Source organism: Mytilus californianus, unplaced genomic scaffold, assembly GCF_021869535.1.
Source record: "Mytilus californianus isolate M0D057914Y unplaced genomic scaffold, xbMytCali1.0.p SCAF_4, whole genome shotgun sequence".
NCBI lineage: Eukaryota > Metazoa > Mollusca > Bivalvia > Mytilida > Mytilidae > Mytilus > Mytilus californianus.
In genome coordinates this window covers 114,277,521-114,299,865 of record NW_026262690.1, presented here as the reverse complement: position 1 = coordinate 114,299,865, position 22,345 = coordinate 114,277,521, and the positions used below count along the sequence as shown (strand labels likewise).

The following is a 22,345-nucleotide window of genomic DNA, read 5'->3' as shown; positions in this document are numbered from 1 at the left end:
TCCAGAAGTAAATTTTGTAAAACAAAATCCTGTTTATCCGTATTTTACTTATAAATGGACTTAGTTTTTCTGACAGTTAACATTACATTCACTCTGTGGTTAAAGTTTTAAAAATTTTAATAACTTTCTTAAACTATCCTGGATTTGTACCAAACTTGGACTGAAGCTTGTTTATGATCAAAAGATAGTATCTATAAGGAAGTTTTGTAAAAAATTATTTCCTGTTTATCCGTATATTACTTATAAATGGACTTAGTTTTTCTTCCAGTTAACATTACATACAGTCTGCAGTTAAAAGTTTTTAAAACATTTATTAGATTCATAAACTATCCTGGATTTTTACCAAACTTGGACAGAAGCTTCTTACAATCAAAAGATAGTATCTAGAGGAAAAATTTTAATAATTTTTTACCCATTTTTGTTGAACCTGTGACTAACAGCAAAAATAGGCGAGACACTGGGTTCCACGGAACCCTTATGAATTTTTGATGTTATAAGCAGTATTTGACATCTGCAAAAATTTATACATGTAGAGTTTAATACAGCCTGGTTTCATATAAAGCCAGTTAAGAACTTTGAGCTTTCTATGATACAATATTTTATTGTTTACTCCATACAAACATGATTTAATACTGTATACATGGTATATATCTTTTAGTAGTATGTTTTTTTATTGTTTCTGTTTAATATTATTCAAAACTTTTAAAGACGACGATTTAGAGCTTGCCATATTTTATTTAAACAGCTGTGTGGACCTCCAGATGATTTTGGTTGTGTTTGTAGTTTGGTTGCTGTCTCATTGCAATTTGCATACACCCCACATCTGCTTTATTCATATGTGCATGTAATTTTACCTACAAAATGTATAATTTATATATACATGTGATATATACAAAGGTATTTTCTCCTTGTAATGATGTCTGTGTGTAAAACAATGTTTATTTTTCAGATCATTTTATTGGATGGACCTGTACTTCAGTGTAGTAAATGCTCATGTACAATTGGAAAATTGGGTACATGTGGCCATGTAACTGGTCTTTTGTACAGCTTGGCTCATATGAAATCATGTAATTACAAATCAATTCCATCCAATGTATTAAAGACTTCATTGCCACAATCCTGGCACATGCCCAGAGGTGAAAAAGTAAAGGGAAATACAGCAGATGATGTTATTGTGCTAGGATATGATACCAAATCACCATACAGGCAACCACGAGGATTAAGGTCTACCCTCTACAACCCAATGAAAGCACCTCTGCCTCTTGTTGCTGATTTATGTGCTGCAATATCAGACATAGATAACAGCTGTCTTTTGTTGTCAGTCACTGCACACCACAACACTACTGATATGGTTGAGACAAGATTTGGAAAATATCCAAAAGGATTCCCAATCAGCTACCAGCAAAAACTATCCAGTCATTTCATTCTGAATGTCTTAGATGCAGATTTTCCCCTTTTGCCTCTTGAAAACATGATGGAAAATGAATTGTATCTAGTTTTAGAACAGAAAAAGAGCAATAGTCTTGACTCTATATGTGCATGGAAGTATTATATTGACAGGAACTCCAACGAAAAATTAGCACATTCCCATCCCACTGATTTCTTTGAGAAAATAAAAGGTTCCGACTCAGTTTGTCAAGCACGTGCTAACTCCTTTGTGGGGTATCTGTGATGCTGCCTTCGCCTGTTCGTTTTACTGAAGCTGATCTTATCACGTGATTTGTTATCGAATGTCTTATCTACCTACCAATGTAAATAAACACGGAAACTCCCGTGGTTATTTGTGGATCGCCACATGAATGATGACACCTGTTCCCGTTCAATTAATGAAGACGAAAGCTGAAAAGATCTAAAAAATCGGTCCATATTTAACAGAATGACATAAGAAAATTAATTGCTTTCGGAAAGAAGTCAAGATTATTTTTCGTTTTGTTTAATATGTTTTAATCATTGGAACTTGGAAATCGGGAAAAATCCGGTTATAAAAATTACATGTACCTGAAGTAGGGTGTTTGCATACAATAATGTGATGCGCGTGTAGTGTGGAGGATGGCGAAGGATGACTCAAATTTCAAGTTAAAGGTTGTGAATTTTTATCGAATGTTACAAAAATATTTATAGTTTTCTCTATCGTCTCAATTAATGTAGAAGAATGTATTTTAATATAACAAATCTATGGCTTCCATGAATTATTTCTTAAATCAAACGTATTTATCGAATATGTTTTAAAAACTAATAGAGGTTAATAATTACACGCACGTCATGTGCAAGAATATGTCACATTTCCAAGCGAGATAACCCAATCTGTTTATATTGGACAGTAGATAATTAACGATAACTCTTTTAACTCCTTCCAATAGATGTCGTTGCATTTACTAATCTTGTTAAATACAACAGAGACATGTCTCTGATAAAAATTAATTAGCGTCTTCACGGGAGTTATAAATTACGATACTTGAGTTAGTGGTCTTTAAAAGGACTATGATATAGAGATCAAAACCGCGTCGAGATTATAAATCAATGTACATGTACGAAAGGGAAATTATTTTGAAAAATTAGGGAAAAAATCCATAATTTTTGTTAATTGATCTTGAATGACATTTTTTAACAAACAGTCATAAAACGTATCTTATGAGTTTTGATGTTCATATATCTTAAAAAATACCATCTAGGAGGTTATATGACATCCTTGTTACCAAGAAATTTAATATTTTCATTTGTCCTTATGCAACAGAGCTGACGACGAAATTGGTACCGAACCGTAGCTTATTGCAGTTTGATCACAATTAGTAATGAAATTATATGGCATAATATCAGCTGTGTTTTTTATAAACATATTAACACCAGCTAACACAAGTTTGTCCAGCTTTCTAACAATAGGCTATATATATATTCATTTCAGTACAATCATTGCCTTGGACAAATAAGTTTGCTTTAAAACGATGCTATATATGTCTTTGAAGAAATAACTTACAAGCTAGGTGTTTTTCATTTTTTAAATGTTTTATGTAAAACGCCTAAACATGTCTCAAATATCTTTAGTTAGGTAAGGCGTAAGCAGACAAAAAGGTTCAATAAATCAAATTTAGAAAATTGGTGAAAATTAAAGATATAAATTCTAAGACTAAATAATTGAAGAATAAGTCATTCAACAGTTAAAATATATTTTTATTGATATTGATAAGCAGAGCTCTCTCTCTGATTGATAAGTGAAAAGATTTATCAATTGTAGTAACTAAAGACATCATCATGAAGCGAGTTAGGTCGCAAGTGCTTTTATAGTGGCTCTCCCTTTTTATGTGTGTTTACCGGGAGTAATTCTTATTTTGAAGTTTTCTTTCATATTTCAACTTATTTTCACTTATCTAAAATTTTCTAACTGCTATCAGTGCGATTTAATACTAACAGTATTTATATCTGATGTCCCTCTGTCCTTATTTTCAACAGTGCAAGAAAGGTAGAAAATTTGCCTGAATTAAGTCACGGATAAAAATTCACAGGACAATAAGGGACGACATCAAAAGTTCAATGTAGGATAAAGAAACTTAATTCACATAGTTTTTTTCACTGACCCCCACCCCCTCTTAACTTAATTTGGGAAAAATTGATTGACCAATACAGATATATGTAAAATCGATGTCAAATAAACAAAACTTGCAGCAATTTTTACCCCCCACCCCCAAACTATTTGAATTAAGTTTTTTTATCCTACATTGATCCTTTGATGTCGTCTCTAAATCAAAGCTCATTTATGCGATTCATAGTTTGTCTTTGATAAATAAATCGCCTTTAAAAAAAAGCAATTTACATTGGTCATGAACAATTGATAATAAAAACTTGTGAAACATTTTTCTTGTTTGAGATTTTTTTCCACGCTGCAAGAAAGATCGAAAATTTGAATTCAAAAAAATCAGGGACACAAATTCGTCGGACAAAACTAAATTAATATATATAAGTTAGTTTTTAAAGGCAGTGCTTTAATGCCTTTCTAGTTGCCGGGTTAATCCTTCCTTCCGCGATATCCAACTTATCTACGTGGGGGGTCATTAGACTCCAAGTAGATCCGGAAATGTTGAATTCTCTCCTCTTCTTATTGCGATATAAAATGTTTTTCATTTCATTTCATTTACATTGGGAAATAGAGAAACGATCATTGTGTTTTGTTAGTTTTAAAAACTTTTGATATATTAGTATTTTGCATTATAAGCAGTCAACCGATTGACAAACTAGAATTATTTGAATTCCGTGTGGAAAGAGCTCGGGTTAATTTCGAGTGTTATCTGCAATCTAGATGTTTATAAATCATTTCAGTCGTTGATATAATAATTAAAGGTCGACTGAACATGAATTATATTATACAATTTAAAGCGCATTTCTGTTTATGCACGTGAACCCGTCTAACGTTATTTTCGCAGTTATATAAAGTAGCAAATTATCGTTCCTGAATAGGTGGCGCCGTGGTAGCGGATTCTGTTCCTCTTCTTCCGGTTTCTGCACTGTGCAACTATTTCAGTTATATTTTTAATTAACGATGCCAAGTACTTGTTGTTGTGTACCTGGATGTCATTTAAGAGGAGGACATGCATTTCCAAATGACTTAAAAAGAAGGAAAAGTTGGATCAACGCCATGGCCCATACGCAGATTGGACGAGAACACGATGATATCGTGGAGTCCATCTCAATCAGCTGTTGTTTGCAAGGCACGTTTTACTGAAAAAGACTACGTGCTGGAAACTATTCATGGTAAAACTCTATTTTCTTTGTGAAATATATAGTTATATATGTAATCTCCATGCGAATAAACCAAAGTCTGTTTACAACCGCAATTATCGTTTTAGAATAAAAGGGGGTGGGTAATTCAAGACGTCATAATTTTTTGGATTACGATTCAATGTGATCTGTTCGAGATTTTTTGGTGATTGCTACAATTATAATGATTTCTTACAAGAGGTATATCATACTGAGAATTATTTTAGCAGTAATTATGCTAATGTAGTAATGACAGGAATGCATAAGCTATGCCTCATAGACTTTCTTGAAAAATATCAATGACAATGTTAACAGGAACAAAACAATGACATGCTCTCATCTATATTATAGTTATTTAGGTACAAACAATGTACGTTTGTTGCATAAGTCTCTCATTGTTTGTCCTTTGGATTTACATAACATACATTGAATCAGGCAAACATAGTTTTATCCAGATTGTAATGAATAAATATTTCGCCAGGTAGTACAAAGTATACATTGCTAATGGAAGTTCATTTAATTATAAAAAATCTAATGTTTTATAACCTTTTTCAGGGCGCAAACCCACCATACAGAGACTTAAGTCTACTGCAATTCCCAGCCTATTTTCATGGACCAAGCAAGAGACTGAATCGTCCGCAAAAAGAAAAATCAGGGCAGTTTCCTGTGAAAACAAAAGAACTAAACTTGATGAATATTGTAGTAGAAATCTAGAGGAAAGTTTTGATTGTAAAGTTGGTTTTCCTGAAGAAGTCATTCATACTGCAGAAAGGATTTATGACTGTCCACCACCAACTGCCGAGCTAATGTTGAGCTTCACAGATGGAATTACGCAAACACCATCAATGCCTATGTTTTCAGCAGAGAATTTTGAAATGAAGACATGTGACACAGCCATGCATTTTTATACCGGTTTAGAGTTGTATACTAAATTTTTATTTGTTTTGACCACACTTGGTCCAGCAGCACATTGTTTGAGATACATATATTTTCAAATTGATAGGGTGTCAGTTGAAAATCAGTTTTTTTATGACTTTGATGAAATTGAGGCATCATACAACCAACTTTGAACTGTCTAGATTCTAGATTGAATCTAGTGTTAAGAATATTGTGTATACATGGATTGTTTTTATGTCTAAACAGTGGTGTGAGGCTAACACTTGGCCATCTAGTGGTTTAGTCAGGTATTTTTCACCATCCAACTTCAAATAAAAGTTTCCTACGACTTGGATTATTATTGACAGCACAGAATATCCCGTGATAAAACCTAAAGCTCCTAGAGCTCAGGCAACCTTTTCATCAAATAAAAACAGAAACACTGAAAATTCTTGAATGTTCGACACCTGGTGGTTTAGTCAACTATGTCTCTATGTCACATAGAGCGAATTATTGGACTTGGCAAAACATACAAAATTCTAATAAATCCTATGAATGGAACTGAAACAAAACTTTCATCTGAAATAACATTTAAATGTAGTTGTTTTATGTTGTGTAATTTTAGAACTTGTATTGTGCCAAAGGATGCATAAATAAAAGTGACGCAATGAATTTTGTTCTGATATATATATATTTACAATTACATGCACATGTAAATTGTAATGCATATAAAAATAAGGAGATGTGGTATGATATTCAGTGAGTTTATCAAACTAAAGTGCATAAGAAATGGGTTTAAGCAGTTACAGATGTTACTGTCACCGTACAATCTCCAACAATGAGAAAAACTTGTACCCTGTAAAAAATTTCAGAGATCTTACAACTAAGTTTTGTTGTCTCACCTTGACTTTGGTGAATTTTTTATATCTGTTGATGTAAATATAAAAAAGAAGATGTGGTATGATTGCCAATGAGACAACTCTCCACACATGCACAAGAGACCAAATGACACAGAAATTAACAGCTATAGGTCACAGTACGGCTTTCAACAATGAGCAAAGCCAATACCGCACAGTCAGCTATAAAAGGCCCAGAAATGACAATGTAAACATGGTAAAACAATTCAAACAAGAAAACTAACGGCCTATTTTATGTAAAAAAATTTGTAAGGGTTCCGCGGAACCCAGTGTCTCGCCTACTTTTTCTGTTAATTGCAGGCTCAACAAAAATGAGGAAGTAAATCAATAAAAATATTCCTCTTGATACTATCTTTTGATTGTAAGAAGCTTCTGTCCAAGTTTGGTAAAAATCCAGGATAGTTTATGAATCTAATAAATGTTTAAAAATTTTAACTGCAGACTGAATGTAATGTTAACTGGAAGAAAAAAAAAATTTCCTTCTAGATACTAGCATTTGACCATAAACAAGCTTCTGTCCAAGTTTGGTACAAATCCAAAATAGTATAAGAAAGTTATTAAAATTTTAAAAACTTTAACCACAGAGTGAATGTGTTGTTTCCTGGCAGAAAATCTAAGTCCATTTAAAAGTAAAATACTGAAAAAATGGTTTTATTTTTTTACAAAATTTCCTTCTAGATACTAGCTTTTGATCATAATCAAGCTTCTGTCCAAGTTTGGTACAAATCCAAAATAGTATAAGAAAGTTATTAAAATTTTAAAAACTTTAACCACAGAGTGAATGTGTTGTTTCCTGGCAGAAAATCTAAGTCCATTTAAAAGTAAAATAAGGAAAAAATGGATTTTTTTTTTTACAAAATTTACCTCTGGATACTATCTTATGATCATAAACAAGCTTCTGTCCAAGTTTGGTAGAAACCCAGGATAGTTTAAGAAAGTTATTAAAATTTTAAAAACTTTAACCACAGAGTGAATGTAATATTTCCCGGCAGAAAAACTAAGTCCATTTATAAGTAAAATACGGAAAAAATGGAATTTTATTTTTACAAAATTTACTTCTGGATACTATCTTATGATCATAAACAAGCTTCTGTCCAAGTTTGGTAGAAATCCAGGATAGTTTAAGAAAGTTATTAAAATTTCAAAAACTTTAACCACAGAGTGAATATTTGTGGACGCCGCCGACGACGACGCCGATGGAATGTAGGATCGCTATGTCTCGCTTTTTCGACTAAAGTCGAAGGCTCGACAAAAATGAACAAATATAACAAATATGCAACACATAAACAAACGACAACCACTGAATTACACTTTTATAAGCTCCTGACTTGGGACAGGCACATACATGTACATACAGAATGTGGCGGGCTTAAACATGTTAGCGGGATCCCAACCCTCCCCCTAACCTGGGACAGTGGTGTACATTTGTAACAGTACAATATAAGAAAGAACTATAAAAATCAGTTGAAAGAGGCTAAACTCATCAGATGGATAAATACAAATACAAGTGGACGTGGTCGGGTAGTTGTACATCCAAACAACAAAAAGACACTAAGTACAAATCTGAGAGTACTCGCAGTTACTGACAGCTAGTTCAAAGCCACTAACAACTGATAAAAAAATCTTGCATCTAAGACTAAATTATCAATCTGTAAGCTCCCTTTAGAATTTTATAAATTTTAGATTTTACATTTCTGAGTTATGGGGTTTTATTCATTAAAAAAGGGGGGATTTTCCAGTTTTTGGACAACAACTCAAAAATGCTTTAAGCAGTTCACATGAAACTTTGGTGAATTATTTATAGCTATTGATGTAATCTCCCTATTGATTTTCATAAATTTCAAATATGACATTGAGAAGAAATTGAACTTTATTTGTTTATAGTCTGGCAACAGATTTATTAAGTATTGCACAACAGCACAGTGTATTGCACAACAGCAAGAAATCTTTAATTGAATATAAATTCAATTCATATAACCGATTTCAAGTTCATTGACTACATTTATTCAGAAACTATAATATGTCAAATATTTAATTACAATCCAAATTCAGACCTGTATCAAGCTTGAATATTGTGTCCATTTTTGCCCCAGCTGTTCAGGGTAGTACCTCTGCGGGTGTATCCAGCTGTGCTCAGCGAATCAGTTTATTTCTTAATTAAGAACTCCTTTTTATGCGACTGCAAAAAAATTTTGTGGTCATATATTGGTATGACGTTGGCGTCATCGTCGTCCGGCGTCGTCATCCGAAGATACATTAGTTTTCGCACTCTAACTTTAGTTTAAGTGAATGGATCTCAATGAAATTTTAAAATAAGGTTCAATACCACAAAAGGAAAGTGGGGATTGATTTTGGGGGTTATGGTACCAACAGTTAAGGAATTAGGGGCCAAAAATAAGCATTTTTGTAACTTCCAGACATAACTTGTGTGTAAGTGTATGGATCTCACAAGGTTCCATATCACAAAGGGAATGCTGGGATTGATTTTTGGGGGTAATTGCCTCCAAATTTTAGGAATTAGGGGCAAAAAACAAGCATTTTTCTAGTTTCATGACAATAACGAGTGTGCAAGTCTATGGATCTCTCTGACATTGTATCACAAGGTTCCATATCACAAAGGGAATGCTGGGATTGAATTTGGGGGTAATTGCCTCCAAATTTTAGGAATTAGGGGCCAAAAAGGGGCAAAAAACAAGCATTTTTCTAGTTTCATGGCAATAACTTGTGTGTAAGTGTATGGATCTTTATGAAATTGTACTACAAGGTTCCATATCACAAAGGGAAAGCTGGAATTGAGTTTGGGGGTAATTGCCCAAAAAGTTTAGGAATAAGGGGCCAAAAATAAGCATTTTTCTAGTTTCCAGACAATAACTTGTGTTCAAGTGTATGGATTTCTCTGAAATTGTACTGCAAGGTACCATACCACAAAGGGAAGGCTGGGATTGATTTTGGGGGTAATTGCCTACAAATTTTAGGAATTAGGGGCCAAAAAGGGGCAAAAAACAAGCATTTTTCTAGTTTCATGACAATAACTTGTGTGTAAGTCTATGGATCTCTCTGACATTGTATCACATGGTTCCATATCACAAAGGGAATGCTGGGATTGATTTTGGGGGTAATTGCCTCCAAATTTTAGGAAAAAGGGGCAAAAAACAAGCATTTTTCTAGTTTCATGGCAATAACTTGTGTGTAAGTGTATGGATCTTTATGAAATTGTACTACAAGGTTCCATATCACAAAGGGAAAGCTGGAATTGAGTTTGGGGGTAATTGCCCAAAAAGTTTAGGAATAAGGGGCCAAAAATAAGAATTTTTCTAGTTTCCAGACAATAACTTGTGTTCAAGTGTATGGATTTCTCTTAAATTGTACTGCAAGGTACCATACCACAAAGGGAAGGCTGGGATTGATTTTGGGGGTAATTGCCTACAAATTTTAGGAATTAGGGGCTAAAAAGGGGCAAAAAACATGCATTTTTCTAGTTTCATGACAATAACTTGTGTGTAAGTCTATGGATCTCTCTGACATTGTATCACATGGTTCCATATCACAAAGGGAATGCTGGGATTGATTTTGGGGGTAATTGCCTCCAAATTTTAGGAAAAAGGGGCAAAAAACAAGCATTTTTCTAGTTTCATGGCAATAACTTGTGTGTAAGTGTATGGATCTTTATGAAATTGTACTACAAGGTACCATATCACAAAGGGAAAGCTGGGTTTGAGTTTGGGGGTAATTGCCCTAAACGTTTAGGAATTTGGGACCAAAAAGGGGCCAAAAAACAAGCATTTTTCTAGTTTCCAGACAATAACATGTGTTCAAGTGTATGGATCTCTCTGAAATTGTACTGCAAGGTACCATACCACAAAGGGAAGGCTGGGATTGAGTTTTGGGGTGATGAATCATAAGGGGGTTCAAAAAATTTGGGGGGGGGATTCTTTTTCCTTTTTTTTCTTTAAAATTTTCCATTTTAAATTGGTTATTTCTGATTTATATATAAAAGCAAATAATAATGATATGGTTTGAATAGGTAAATTAAATTTTTTTAAGTATCTTAGACCACTTTCATTCTGTGTCAGAAACCTATGCTGTGTCAAATATTTAATTACAATCCAAATTCAGTGCTGAATCAAGCTTGAATGTTGTGTTCATACTTGCCCCAACTGTTCAGGGTTCGACCTCTGCGGTCGTATCAAGCTGCGCCCCAGCGGAGCATTTTATTTCATTCATAAATTACTTTATGCTTGGAAATATAATTTTGCTTGGAGTTGAAAGAGTTGACATGTTGCAATGTACATTTACTCTACATAGTTCTATGGTACCAAATCAAAAGTTTATATAAAGAAAGAAGTCAAAGGTTTCCCATCATAGTTTAGTTACATACATTTTTTTTTGTACCTGAGGTCGTTGAATATAGATCATTATATAAATAAGGAGATGTGTTATGATTGCCAATGAAAAAACTAAGGATTTTCTTATCCAAGGATTAGATTTCCTAAGCCCTATTTGGCACAACTTTTTGGAATTTTGGGTCCTCAATGCTCTTCAACTTTGTACTTGTTTGGCTTTGTTACTATTTTGATCTGAACGTCACTGATGAGTCTTATGTAGACGAAACACACGTCTGGCGTATTAAATTATAATCCTGGTACCTTTGATAACTAATTTGACTTTAAACATAGATAAAAAAGGTACAAACTGGACATAATGCACTAGTTCATAAACAAGTGAGAACAATCGCCTTCATATAGTGCTCAGAATATGACATTCATAAAACTTATTCAATATCATTAGAGAAATCTAAATCTTAAATACTGAAAGCCACCTCTGATAAGTACACTGTACTATGCAAGATAATGATATAACTGGACTTAAAATACACACAACCTGTAATTAACTGCCTTTACAGCGCTTTCGTGCTTTGATTATGAGTCGTGGCATATGCACTAGATAAAAGGTGTTTTGAAATACAAGGAAACCCCAACATATCAACGAAGAAGGGCTTCTTGTGCTGTGCATAAGATTAAAACTTGTCACCAGGTCTTCAGCAATCGGCTTTTTAATATTCATTTACAATGACAACACATTCATCATTATAACAGAAACATTCAATGTGTTGTAAGCGTTACATTTTTTTTCACACAAGAACATTTTGAACAGTGTATTTCTAAAATTACCGAGAGACAACTTACATGTGTTTTGTATTGCACCATTAAGTAATTAAAAAAAACACATATATAGAAAATGACAAATTAAAAGAAGAAATAAAAAAATAAAAGCAGCAAATTAAACTATCTATACATAGATAACACTAATCAATTTACTTCCATGGTCAAACTAAAGAGCGAGGAACACGATCCCTAAAAAAGAGTGATTTGAAAGATTTTTTGCATTAGTTTTCGAGTTCTCAAATTTGTTTTAATAGTTCCACCACATTGATGTAATGTCATTACAGGATGATACTTCCACAACAAACCGTGCATACATTCATTACATGTACATATGTCACCAATTAACACAAGTTGTATTGTATCAGATTCAATTTAATAAAACAAATAGTGGCATCCTGTTGAGCATATATAAGACATCGTAATTGGAGATAGGAAAGACAATCAAGCGACAGGGTGCCTGCTGATAATAAAATTCATTTGGCAATATATCAATTTCGAACTTTTTTAATATACCACCTTTTCATTTTCTTTAAATATTATCGAAATACAAATGATGGAAAAATGTTTTACGGATGAAAAAAAATTGAACAGCGAATCGTTTATTATTATTATTTAAATGTAAATGTATACTTTATCATTTATCATTAAATACGTTTCACCAAATATGAATAAAAAATAGCTTTATAGTCTCTATTATATGAAATTATAGGAACTATGAACTATCATGAACAAGAACCCTTATCCTTATAGTAAAACTCCATTATGTCCCTTGAACAGATGAGTTATCCCGACGAATACAATTTAATATAATTAAATATAATTTTATTTTGTATTCAATATTTATCGTTTCTATTTGAACAATAAAAAATAGCCGCAGTGAACACTTTGAATTTGAACTTATTATGTATTATTTCATTTTTTTAAGAATAACCGGAATTTATTTTACATGTATAACAGTATGGTCTCGCTAATGTACGTTGTTTTCGTATATTACATTTGTGTTGGTTATTTTTGTTCAAAGACAACTTTTCAAAACGCCGGAGCCCTAAGAATTTCTTAATTTAAACTGACTTTTCTGACATCAAAATATAGCTTATTGACAGGAGTATTCAACAGTATGTGTTAATAGTATTTCCTCCGCATATTACCGGTAAGTGTGCTTCAATTTTTTTAGTTACTGCTGTCTCGTTTCTTTTGAGGTAATTCATCGATATTTACTGATGTGAGTAAGGGAATTTAGATAATGAAATTTCAAAAAATCGGAGACCTAACAATGAGATAAGATAAACTGGACTTTATAATACCAACAGAAAGGTAAATCTATGTAGAATTCGGTCGTATGTGTTAATAAGAATTCAGATGATTAATAAAAATTATATGAAGAATTAATGAAGGGTACCCATTTATTTTCCCATTACTTTCTATGTTAATCGAACATCATTAAAACATTGCACCCCGGGTGTCGCTGATAAGGGTAATCGGCCATTAGTGTCCTTCATTCTTGGGTATGGATGAACTCTACATAGCATATATCAGGTTACGAGACAGATAACATATTACACCTTTTGTAATAATTCAAAAGATAAAAACAACGATCAACCTAGTCCGAGATTGCTCTCACGTCTGACGATTTTTTTTTAAGAATAGCTCAACTTCAAATATGTCTTGATGCATTTAAAAAACGATCATTATGATGGGTCCTAAGCAGTATAATATTTTTTTGTTCTTTAAAAGAATTTATCATGGGAACCAAATTAGAATTATTTGTCTGTGAAAATACTTAAAAGTTCTAAAACATCTTACAACGTATGTTAAACAATTCATGTTTTTGTTTCTTGTTGAAATGCATGAAATATTTGCCATTGGACTTTCAGTGAACAATTAATCAAAATATTTGTCAAAGTTAGCAGTAAACATCAATTATAGAGGCAGATTGCAACTTTTTTTTCCTTGCACAAGACATTTATTGTTATTCAAGCCAATCAAAATAAGGAGATATGGTATGATTGCCCATGAGCTATTTCATTATGCCAAAATATGATATTTTTTCCGATCAAAGCACTTAAACACACCCCAAACCCCGAATCAAATATAGGGAACCAAATTTTGAATTAAAATTTTTGTTGAAAATTCATGAAATATTTTGGCATTTTACATTCAGTAAACACTTAAACAAAGTATCTGTCAAAGTTAGCAGTAATCTTCATGTATATAAGCATGTTCGGCCAGCGGACCTTTCATGAATAAAAATCTTACGATTAAAATTGATTGTTACTAAAACTGAAATGATCATTCATGACTTGCGAGTATTTTAAACCTTCAGATTTTTTGTGAAAACAGTCGCGGGGTTTTCTTTTCTTCCTCTTTATTTGTTTTAACGCAGCAAAACCCGTAGAAACTGACATATTTCCTTGACAATTAAGTACACACCCGGTTTTTCGGTATATTCCGTAATTACAATCAATGACGAAGTTCCAAAAATTTTATTGAACCCATGCATCGCGATATGACATGTCGAGTCTATTAACAGATACTTAACGAATTTGCGGCATCGCACTATAAACGTTTGAAGTCGGTTTGTTGGAGTTCCTGTCAATATAATACTTCCATGATATGTGTAACTGTTGAGGAGAGCCACAATATAGAGGAAATGACCCATCTTCAAAGCGTAGATCCGAAGTGGCATGCTATCCTAAAGATAGGTTGACAGCATCTGTAGCTGAGGATATTGTAATAAAATGCTCCGCTGGGCGCAGCTTGATACGACCGCAGAGGTCGAACCCTGAACAGTTGGGGCAAGCATGGACACAACATTCAAGCTACACACTGAATTTGGATTGTGATTAAATATTTGACACAGCATATGTTTCTGACACAGATTGAATGTGGTCTAAGAACTTATAAGTTTTTAATTTACCTATTCAAACCATATCATTATTATTTGCTTTTATATATAGATCAGAAATAACCAATTTAAAATGGAAAATTTTAAAGAAAAAAAAAGGAAAAAAAAAAATCCCTCCCCCCAAATTTTTGAACCCCCTTATGATTCATCACCCCCAAACTCAATCCCAGCCTTCCCTTTGTGGTATGGTACCTTGCAGTACAATTTCAGAGAGATCCATACACTTGAACACAAGTTATTGTCTGGAAACTAGAAAAATGCTTGTTTTTTTGCCCCTTTTTGGCCCCAAATTCCCAAATGTTTAGGGCAATTACCCCCAAACTCAAACCCAGCTTTCCCTTTGTGATATGGAACCTTGTAGTACAATTTCATAAAGATCCATATACTTACACACAAGTTATTGTCCTGAAACTAGAAAAATGCTTGTTTTGTGCCCCTGTTTTGCCCCTAATTCCTAAAATTTTGAGGCAATTACCCCCAAAATCAATCCCAGCCTTCCCTTTGTGGTATGGTACTTTTCAGTACAATTTTAGAGAGATCCATACACTTGAACACAAGTTATTGTCTGGAAACTAGAACAATGCTTATTTTTGGCCTCTTTTTGGCCCCTTATTCCTAAACGTTTTGGGCAATTACCCCCAAACTCAATTCCAGCTTTTCCTTTGTGATATGGAACCTTGTAGTACAATTTCATAAAGATCCATACACTTACACACAAGCTATTGTCATGAAACTAGAAAAATGCTTGTTTTTTGCCCCTTTTTTGGCCCCTAATTCCTAAAATTTTAAGGTAATTACCCCCAAAGTCAATCCCAGCATTCCCTTTGTGATATGGAACATTGTGGTACAATGTCAGAGAGATCCATACACTAACACACAAGTTATTGTCATGAAACTAGAAAAATGCTTATTTTTGGCCCCTTTTTGGCCCCTAATTCCTTAACTGTTGGTACCATAACCCCCAAAATCAATCCCAACCTTTCTTTTGTGGTATTGAACCTTATGGTAAAATTTCATAGAGATCCATTCACTTAACCTAAAGTTAGAGTGCGAAAACCAATGTGTCTTCGGACGACGACGACGACGCTGGACGACGACGCCAACGTCATACCAATATACGATCCCAAATTTTTTTTACGGTCGTATAAAAAGAAGAGCTGGTTGGTACATGTATATAGAACACATGCACACATTTACTACAAATTGAAGGACAGTTCTAGAAACTATAAAATTCCAATCAAGTTATAAAAAACAAAATATTTAATGTGACATTTATCAACATTTATTTATTACTTCATTAGGTGTAATTAAGTACATATATACAGCATATAAATGTAACAGGAGGTACAAATGCACATGCATATATATATATATATACAAACATAACTTTTAATTAAATATTGTATTGAATTGATTATATTAATTAATTGATTTACATATATATATGTGTAGCCAAAATTAATGAAGAAAGGTTTAAATTTTGCTTACATATTTTTAACAATTGAAATTCTTGTGATAGTGTCAATGAATTTTTGTACAGTATATATTTTGATGAATAAGAAATGGTATTATAAATAATAAAAATGAGGAGATGTTGTATGAATGCCAATGGGACAAATATCCACCAGAGTTCAAATGAAGTGGATGTATGAGTTCCCGTACGAAATTATAAGGCGTATTACGCCTGGAAATCTGGCGTAAACCAGGCGTAAGTGATAGTAATTACATGTCCAGATCCAGGCGTAAGGGAACAGGAAACGTAAATTTGTAGTCCTTACGGGCGTAGACTGGTTCCCGATCGCAATATTCAGTATGTTACACATATACCAATGGCTATCAGCTAATACCTGGAACGTAGTACCGGGAACCATATAATATAGTAAACCTGGCGTTAATTGAAATAAGCAAGGTGTAAATTTTCCTACGGGCATATAACTGTTGGTATGGCGTAAATTATAATACCCATAATGCTTTGTTGATAAAGGATCATGGTATTTTTTTTTTTTTTTTTGCTCTTTGGTATTATTTTGCAAGAGTTGGACTTATGGCAGCTTTATATATTCAGGGATTATTTGGAAGAATTTGAAACTGGAATTATGGAATCAAATTGATTAATGAAAATTGTGAAATAAAAGGAAAGTAATATACATGGTAAAAGATAATTATGTGAGTAACTAAGTTTTATTTTTTAACAGTAATTTTGAATTCTGAAAACCTTCATCCTTGGATGATAACATTAAAATCTTTCACATTAAGTCATTAAGTTAAATTGCAGTATTATCATTGATATTTTGGTTCAAATGACATTAATTTTCAAAAAAAAACTTAGTTAAAATGCTGGTTTTATTTCAGGAAGAATTAATTGCCATAATTCTAATCTAAACTTAAACTTATTCATGTTATTTGAGCCAGTGTCTGTCCAATATGTATTTATTTATATAGTTTCTTCAATTAATGGTTAATATTTCAAGTTTCATGTCAAACAATGAGAAATTTAAGCAATAGTACAGAAGTTTGTATCAAATACACAAAAGTACACAGCTAGGGTAATACTCTGATTTAAAATAAGTGTAGTATTATGTAAGGATATTACGCCTGTTATTTTTTTTGACCAGGCGTACTCATTTGCATATAACGCCTGGTTTTCTGTGGACCAGGCGTACTCATTTAAATATTACGCCTAATTTTACGCCTGGTTTCCGCCTCAGTTAAGCTTGGTTTCCGCCTGGTTTCCGCCTGGTTGACGCCTGAACATGCATTCTGTAAACACTACGATGCCGCCCTGATAAAGTATGATTTCTACGCCTGGTTTCCGTGTCATTTACGGGCGTCCCATTTCGTACAGGTATTTATATCTAAAAAAATTTGCTTATATTATATTATTTGAAAAAAAATCGCACACATGTGTAATGCACATTTGGAAAGGACTTGTTGGATGGAACATTGCATTATGGTAAGATAATTGTCAACTAGAACATTTCACTAACGTAAAAAAATAATAAAAAACAACAACATAAATATGGATCAAACAACGACGGATTGTTTCAAACTGTTCAAAATCTGGAAACCAATAAAAACTCTGATCTTGTGTTTACAAAGGGACAGAGTCAATATTATTTTAAATATTTCCTCTATATATATTTTATAATAAAATGCTTCTTATGGTGAATGATGAATATACCAGACATTGTTTTATTTTTTCAGATAATGACCTTTTAGTTGCAAGATTAAAGACAACACGTAAAGTTGTAACAGAAAGTATGAAACATGGGTTGTTGTTTGAGGCTGTAGCAGCCAATGCATTAAACTGGTCCGCCATTCCATCTAAAGCTTCGCACCGTCAGTGTAGCGATAAGTGAACACAACAGGGGTCCAGTTTACCAATGCATACGCTATGGTAATTAAAATGACTATAGCCAATCATAATACAGTTTTTGTAGTTAAAATAATTCTACTTTATTTTTTACTATAACCCTATCCAAAGTTTGTTTTATTTATGGCACAAAGTTTCTTAGCTAATTAATGTAAATTTATGTAACACAAATGAATCTTACTATTGTAAAAATACATATTTTAGTGTATGAGGGTGTGCATGGGGTTTACATAATAGAGAATAATTGGCCAAATATACCAAGTAATGAGCCCAAACAATAAAGAATAGAGAAAAAATGGTAATAAAAATAAAGAAAAGAGATTATTGGAGTGCTAAAACATAAAGAATAGAGAATAATTGACAAAAATATAAAGAATAGAGAAAAACAATGAAAAAATACTGAAATGAAGGACTCCTCCAACAAACCTTTAGTTCAGTATAGATTCGACCTGTATACATGTCTATATCAGTGTTTTAGTACTGTTTGAATGGAATTAGAAAAAAACTTTAAACTAAGTCAATAAAATTTCTGTTATTATTTCTATTTCATTTAATTTGTAGCTTTTTATTACGTTTTTTGTGTTTCTTCCAGCTTCAAGATGACAGTGTTAATGTTCATCCTTGTGGCATTATCGTTAGCCCATTCTCTCCTTGGCTGGCAGCAAGTCCTGACAGAAAAGTATACAACCCATTAATGGTGCCACCTTATGGGTTATTGGAGATCAAGTGTCCTGTCAAGCAATTACAGGAATGCAACTATCTCACAAAAAGTGGTGATGATAACTGGACATTGAAAACTAATCATAATTACTATCACCAAATTATGATGCAACTTGCTGTTACTGGGTTGAAGTGGTGCCATTTTTATGTGTGGCGCTCAGATGAAAGTCATCTGGAGTGCATCAAATTTGATGAAAATGTGTGGAAAAACATGAAAACCAAACTAGACATATTTTACTTTTATCATTTCCTTTAAACATTTTTAAATGTGTTACGGAATGGAAATTTACTGGTTTTCAATTTTATATTTCACAATGGGACATTTAGGGTGGTATTTACCAAGAAGTTATCTTATTATTGTTAATTGAAGAAAAGAGTGGGGTTTTAAACTTTGTAATAAGAATATAAGAATACATTTATTAATAATAATTAACCATTAAATATTTTACTGGTTAGGGAGTAACATTGAAATACAAAAGTATTGGCACACATTTTTCCTGTTAGTAGTTTTTCTCAAACATTAAGGGTGTTTTCCACCAGGTATTAAATTAAAATTGAAGGTATGGTGTGGGGTGAGGAGGTACTTGAATAAAACTTGGTGGTTGTTTGTATTTTTTCAATAACAGCTTTAGGAATCAAATTATAGATGCATGTATAATAGTTCAACAATTTAGTTTATATATATATATATATATATATATATATATATATATATATATATATATATATATATATATATATATATATGACTCAATATTGTTCATGAATTTGTGGTTTACCAAAGAGCACAACACTCTTAATTTTATAACAGTCCTTAATTACTATATGCTATATACTCTGTTAAATGAATTTTCCAAAGTTGTTTTAAATTTTAAAAAGAGCAAAATTATTCTTCATCACTGAAAACAATTATTTATGATTTGTCCTTTAAAAAAATCTAATAAAAGTAAAGCCATTTTTCAAAATTAATATTAGGTTCAGGATTTTACATGTTTTATACCACTTAATGCCAATCTTTAACTAGAGAACCTTTCAACAAGGTCAGCATGTTTGCAACAGTCCAAAGCTGGTTGATCATATGTACCAACCATACTTAAAGGAATGATATTATCAAAGAGATGATATTCTTTTACTCTGCGAATATGTCTCTCAATGTGAATTCTTAATTTAGAAATAGTTTGAGTTTCTTCCACTTCCTGTCTGCTAAACTGACCGTGGCTCATAACGAACGGTGGAGTGTTTACAGTTATACCTGTACCATCTAAAACTTTGTTAAGCACAAAACCTTTGTCTGCCATTATACTCTCCCCACTCTCTAGTAGTTCAATTAAACCACACAGTTTAGTGATTTCTACATCTGACATAGAACCAGTGTATAAACTGGAAACAAAAGTTAAAGCACCATGAGGTGAAATACCAACAAGTCCTTTCCATGTATGGGAACTTTTATAAGAAGAGTAACATTTTGAGCCAAGTGCAAGGGATGAGGGTCTCTCTGTTTTAATCTCAGTACAGTCAATGACAACTCTAGTACTTGGATACAAGATTTTAAAAACAGCTGGCATTTTAGCTTCAATGTTATCCTTACTTGGCCATATATTAAAACTACCTAAAACAAAATATAAAAAATTAGTCCAAGTTATAATCTTGCGACTAACTGTAGAAATATGACAGTTGAATCGGACCGCCAAATCTTGAGTTAGGAGCCCACACTTTAGTCTACATAAAACATAAAAAGTTCATCAATGAGTAACATATTTCTTTGTCTTCCAACAGTAACATTGACAGTATCTACAGATTTATAGTAATAACTTATCATAGAATTAGCAGCAGGTTTAATGAAATTAAAGAATGTAGTGAACATGGACATAGATACAAATCCAGTATAAAATAAAATCATAGAGTCATCTTTTGAAAATCTGGAAATTCCAAATCTTTCTATCTTTCCTGTAGACGCTGTATTTCTTCCTCTTTGTCCTGTAATATCTTCTCAAGTTCTTGTTCTCTGGGTGAAGAAATTTCATCAAATACACTGGAAAACAATTGACATGCATGTACATAAAAGTATCATGTATATAAGTATAATATGTACGGTAATGTATGCTAAGCAACAGTGTTATTGTCATAAATGTTGAAATTAATTGGTGAGATAAAATTTAATTAAAATGTTTATTTTCTGGCATGCCTTTTATTTAAATGAGTATTGTATTAATTAATGGTGTATGTTATAAGAAACACAATATATAATACAACATGGATATATTCAACAACCACTGCATTTGCATAGGAAACCTGGGTGTCTACAAAAATTTCTGAAGGTGACACATCAAGTCTCCCATACTTTATATGAATAATTGGAAATAAAAAAAGAGAAAAAAAAATCTAACATATTTGATAACTTTCTTAAGATGATATGGGAAAGTACTATATATATATACATACTATACCTTGATTCTATTTGATGACTCCAACTGACCAGCAGCTGTAAAACAACAGATTTTTTTTTATTCCATACCTCAGTACTATGCCGATCCAGCATCTTTCTGTCCAGCAGCAGTACATGATGTAAATTAATTCATTCAAAATAATTAATTACAATTGCAAACTGATTATAAAGAAGCAGTTTGACAACTGAATAACCATCTTGAGAATGATTTATGGTCGTGTTTACTTTCAGCTCATCATACATATAATAATTTATCACAGAAGTCTGATAAACAAAAAAGACAGACAATTTTAATCCTTCAATAAATCATTAATGAAATTGACATTTTATATTGTGATACATAATTTTTAGTACATCTTAAATGTATTTGAGAGCAAACTTTAAATATAAAAGAAATGAATATCTGATCTGAAGATATTTCTAAAGGTGTATATGAATTGAAGGAGGTGTAGGATACACATCATTGAGACAGCAACCCAAAATTAGAAATACACAAAAGACAAGTGTCTACACAGTATGTCAAGCTCTAAATTTGCCCATGACAAGCTATAGGTTTATTTTTTATTCCAAATATTTTCAGAATGTTGTTCTCTCCGTCATTGTCATCCAATCTTGGATCTAATATCATCTGATTGGGTACTCAGTCGTCTAATCATTCCCTGTATTTATTCTTTTATTTGATGTGCATGTTTTCATAATGGTTTATCTCTCTGTCAACTGTTTGGACCAAGAAAAGACTGACTGTTTAAATAAAAACATAATGAACATGCATGGCAAAGGTAATTTTAGAAAAGCCCTTAACCAACACCTTAATTTATAAAATTTGATTAGAAAAAAAGGATTACCTGATTTGTTATGCGATCATAAACAATTAGGTGATATTAAACAATTATCGACTTTTGATGGGATTGATACTACTACATGTAAAAGATTATGGAAAGTTTTCAAAATGAGTCGTGTCATATGAAAAATTAACCCACAAATAATCAAAGCAAAATTTGCGAAAAAATGATTTATCTACCCCAGATATACGATATTCACTAAGGACAACACCATACCTCTGGGGCTGATAAAATATCAACAGAGATATATTAATTTTACAATACAAAATACCATATAAAAGAATTGACAATGATTGACATGTCTATGCATAAAAATTTGCATGTATAATGTTGTCAATTGTGATGTTAAGGG

General features: G+C 32.4%; 1 protein-coding gene and 1 pseudogene across 1 annotated transcript; both read left to right on the top strand.

Annotated features, from left to right (window-relative positions):
- Positions 1-916: 916 nt before the first annotated feature.
- Positions 917-18,961, top strand: LOC127737192 (uncharacterized; annotated as a pseudogene).
- On the top strand, positions 4,163-6,708 carry LOC127699144 (uncharacterized). The gene is made up of 2 exons (XM_052202896.1): positions 4,163-4,743; positions 5,305-6,708. Exons 1-2 carry the CDS (start codon positions 4,659-4,661, stop codon positions 5,817-5,819), a joined length of 600 nt encoding a protein of 199 aa, XP_052058856.1. The 5' UTR covers positions 4,163-4,658; the 3' UTR covers positions 5,820-6,708.
- Positions 18,962-22,345: the final 3,384 nt, after the last annotated feature.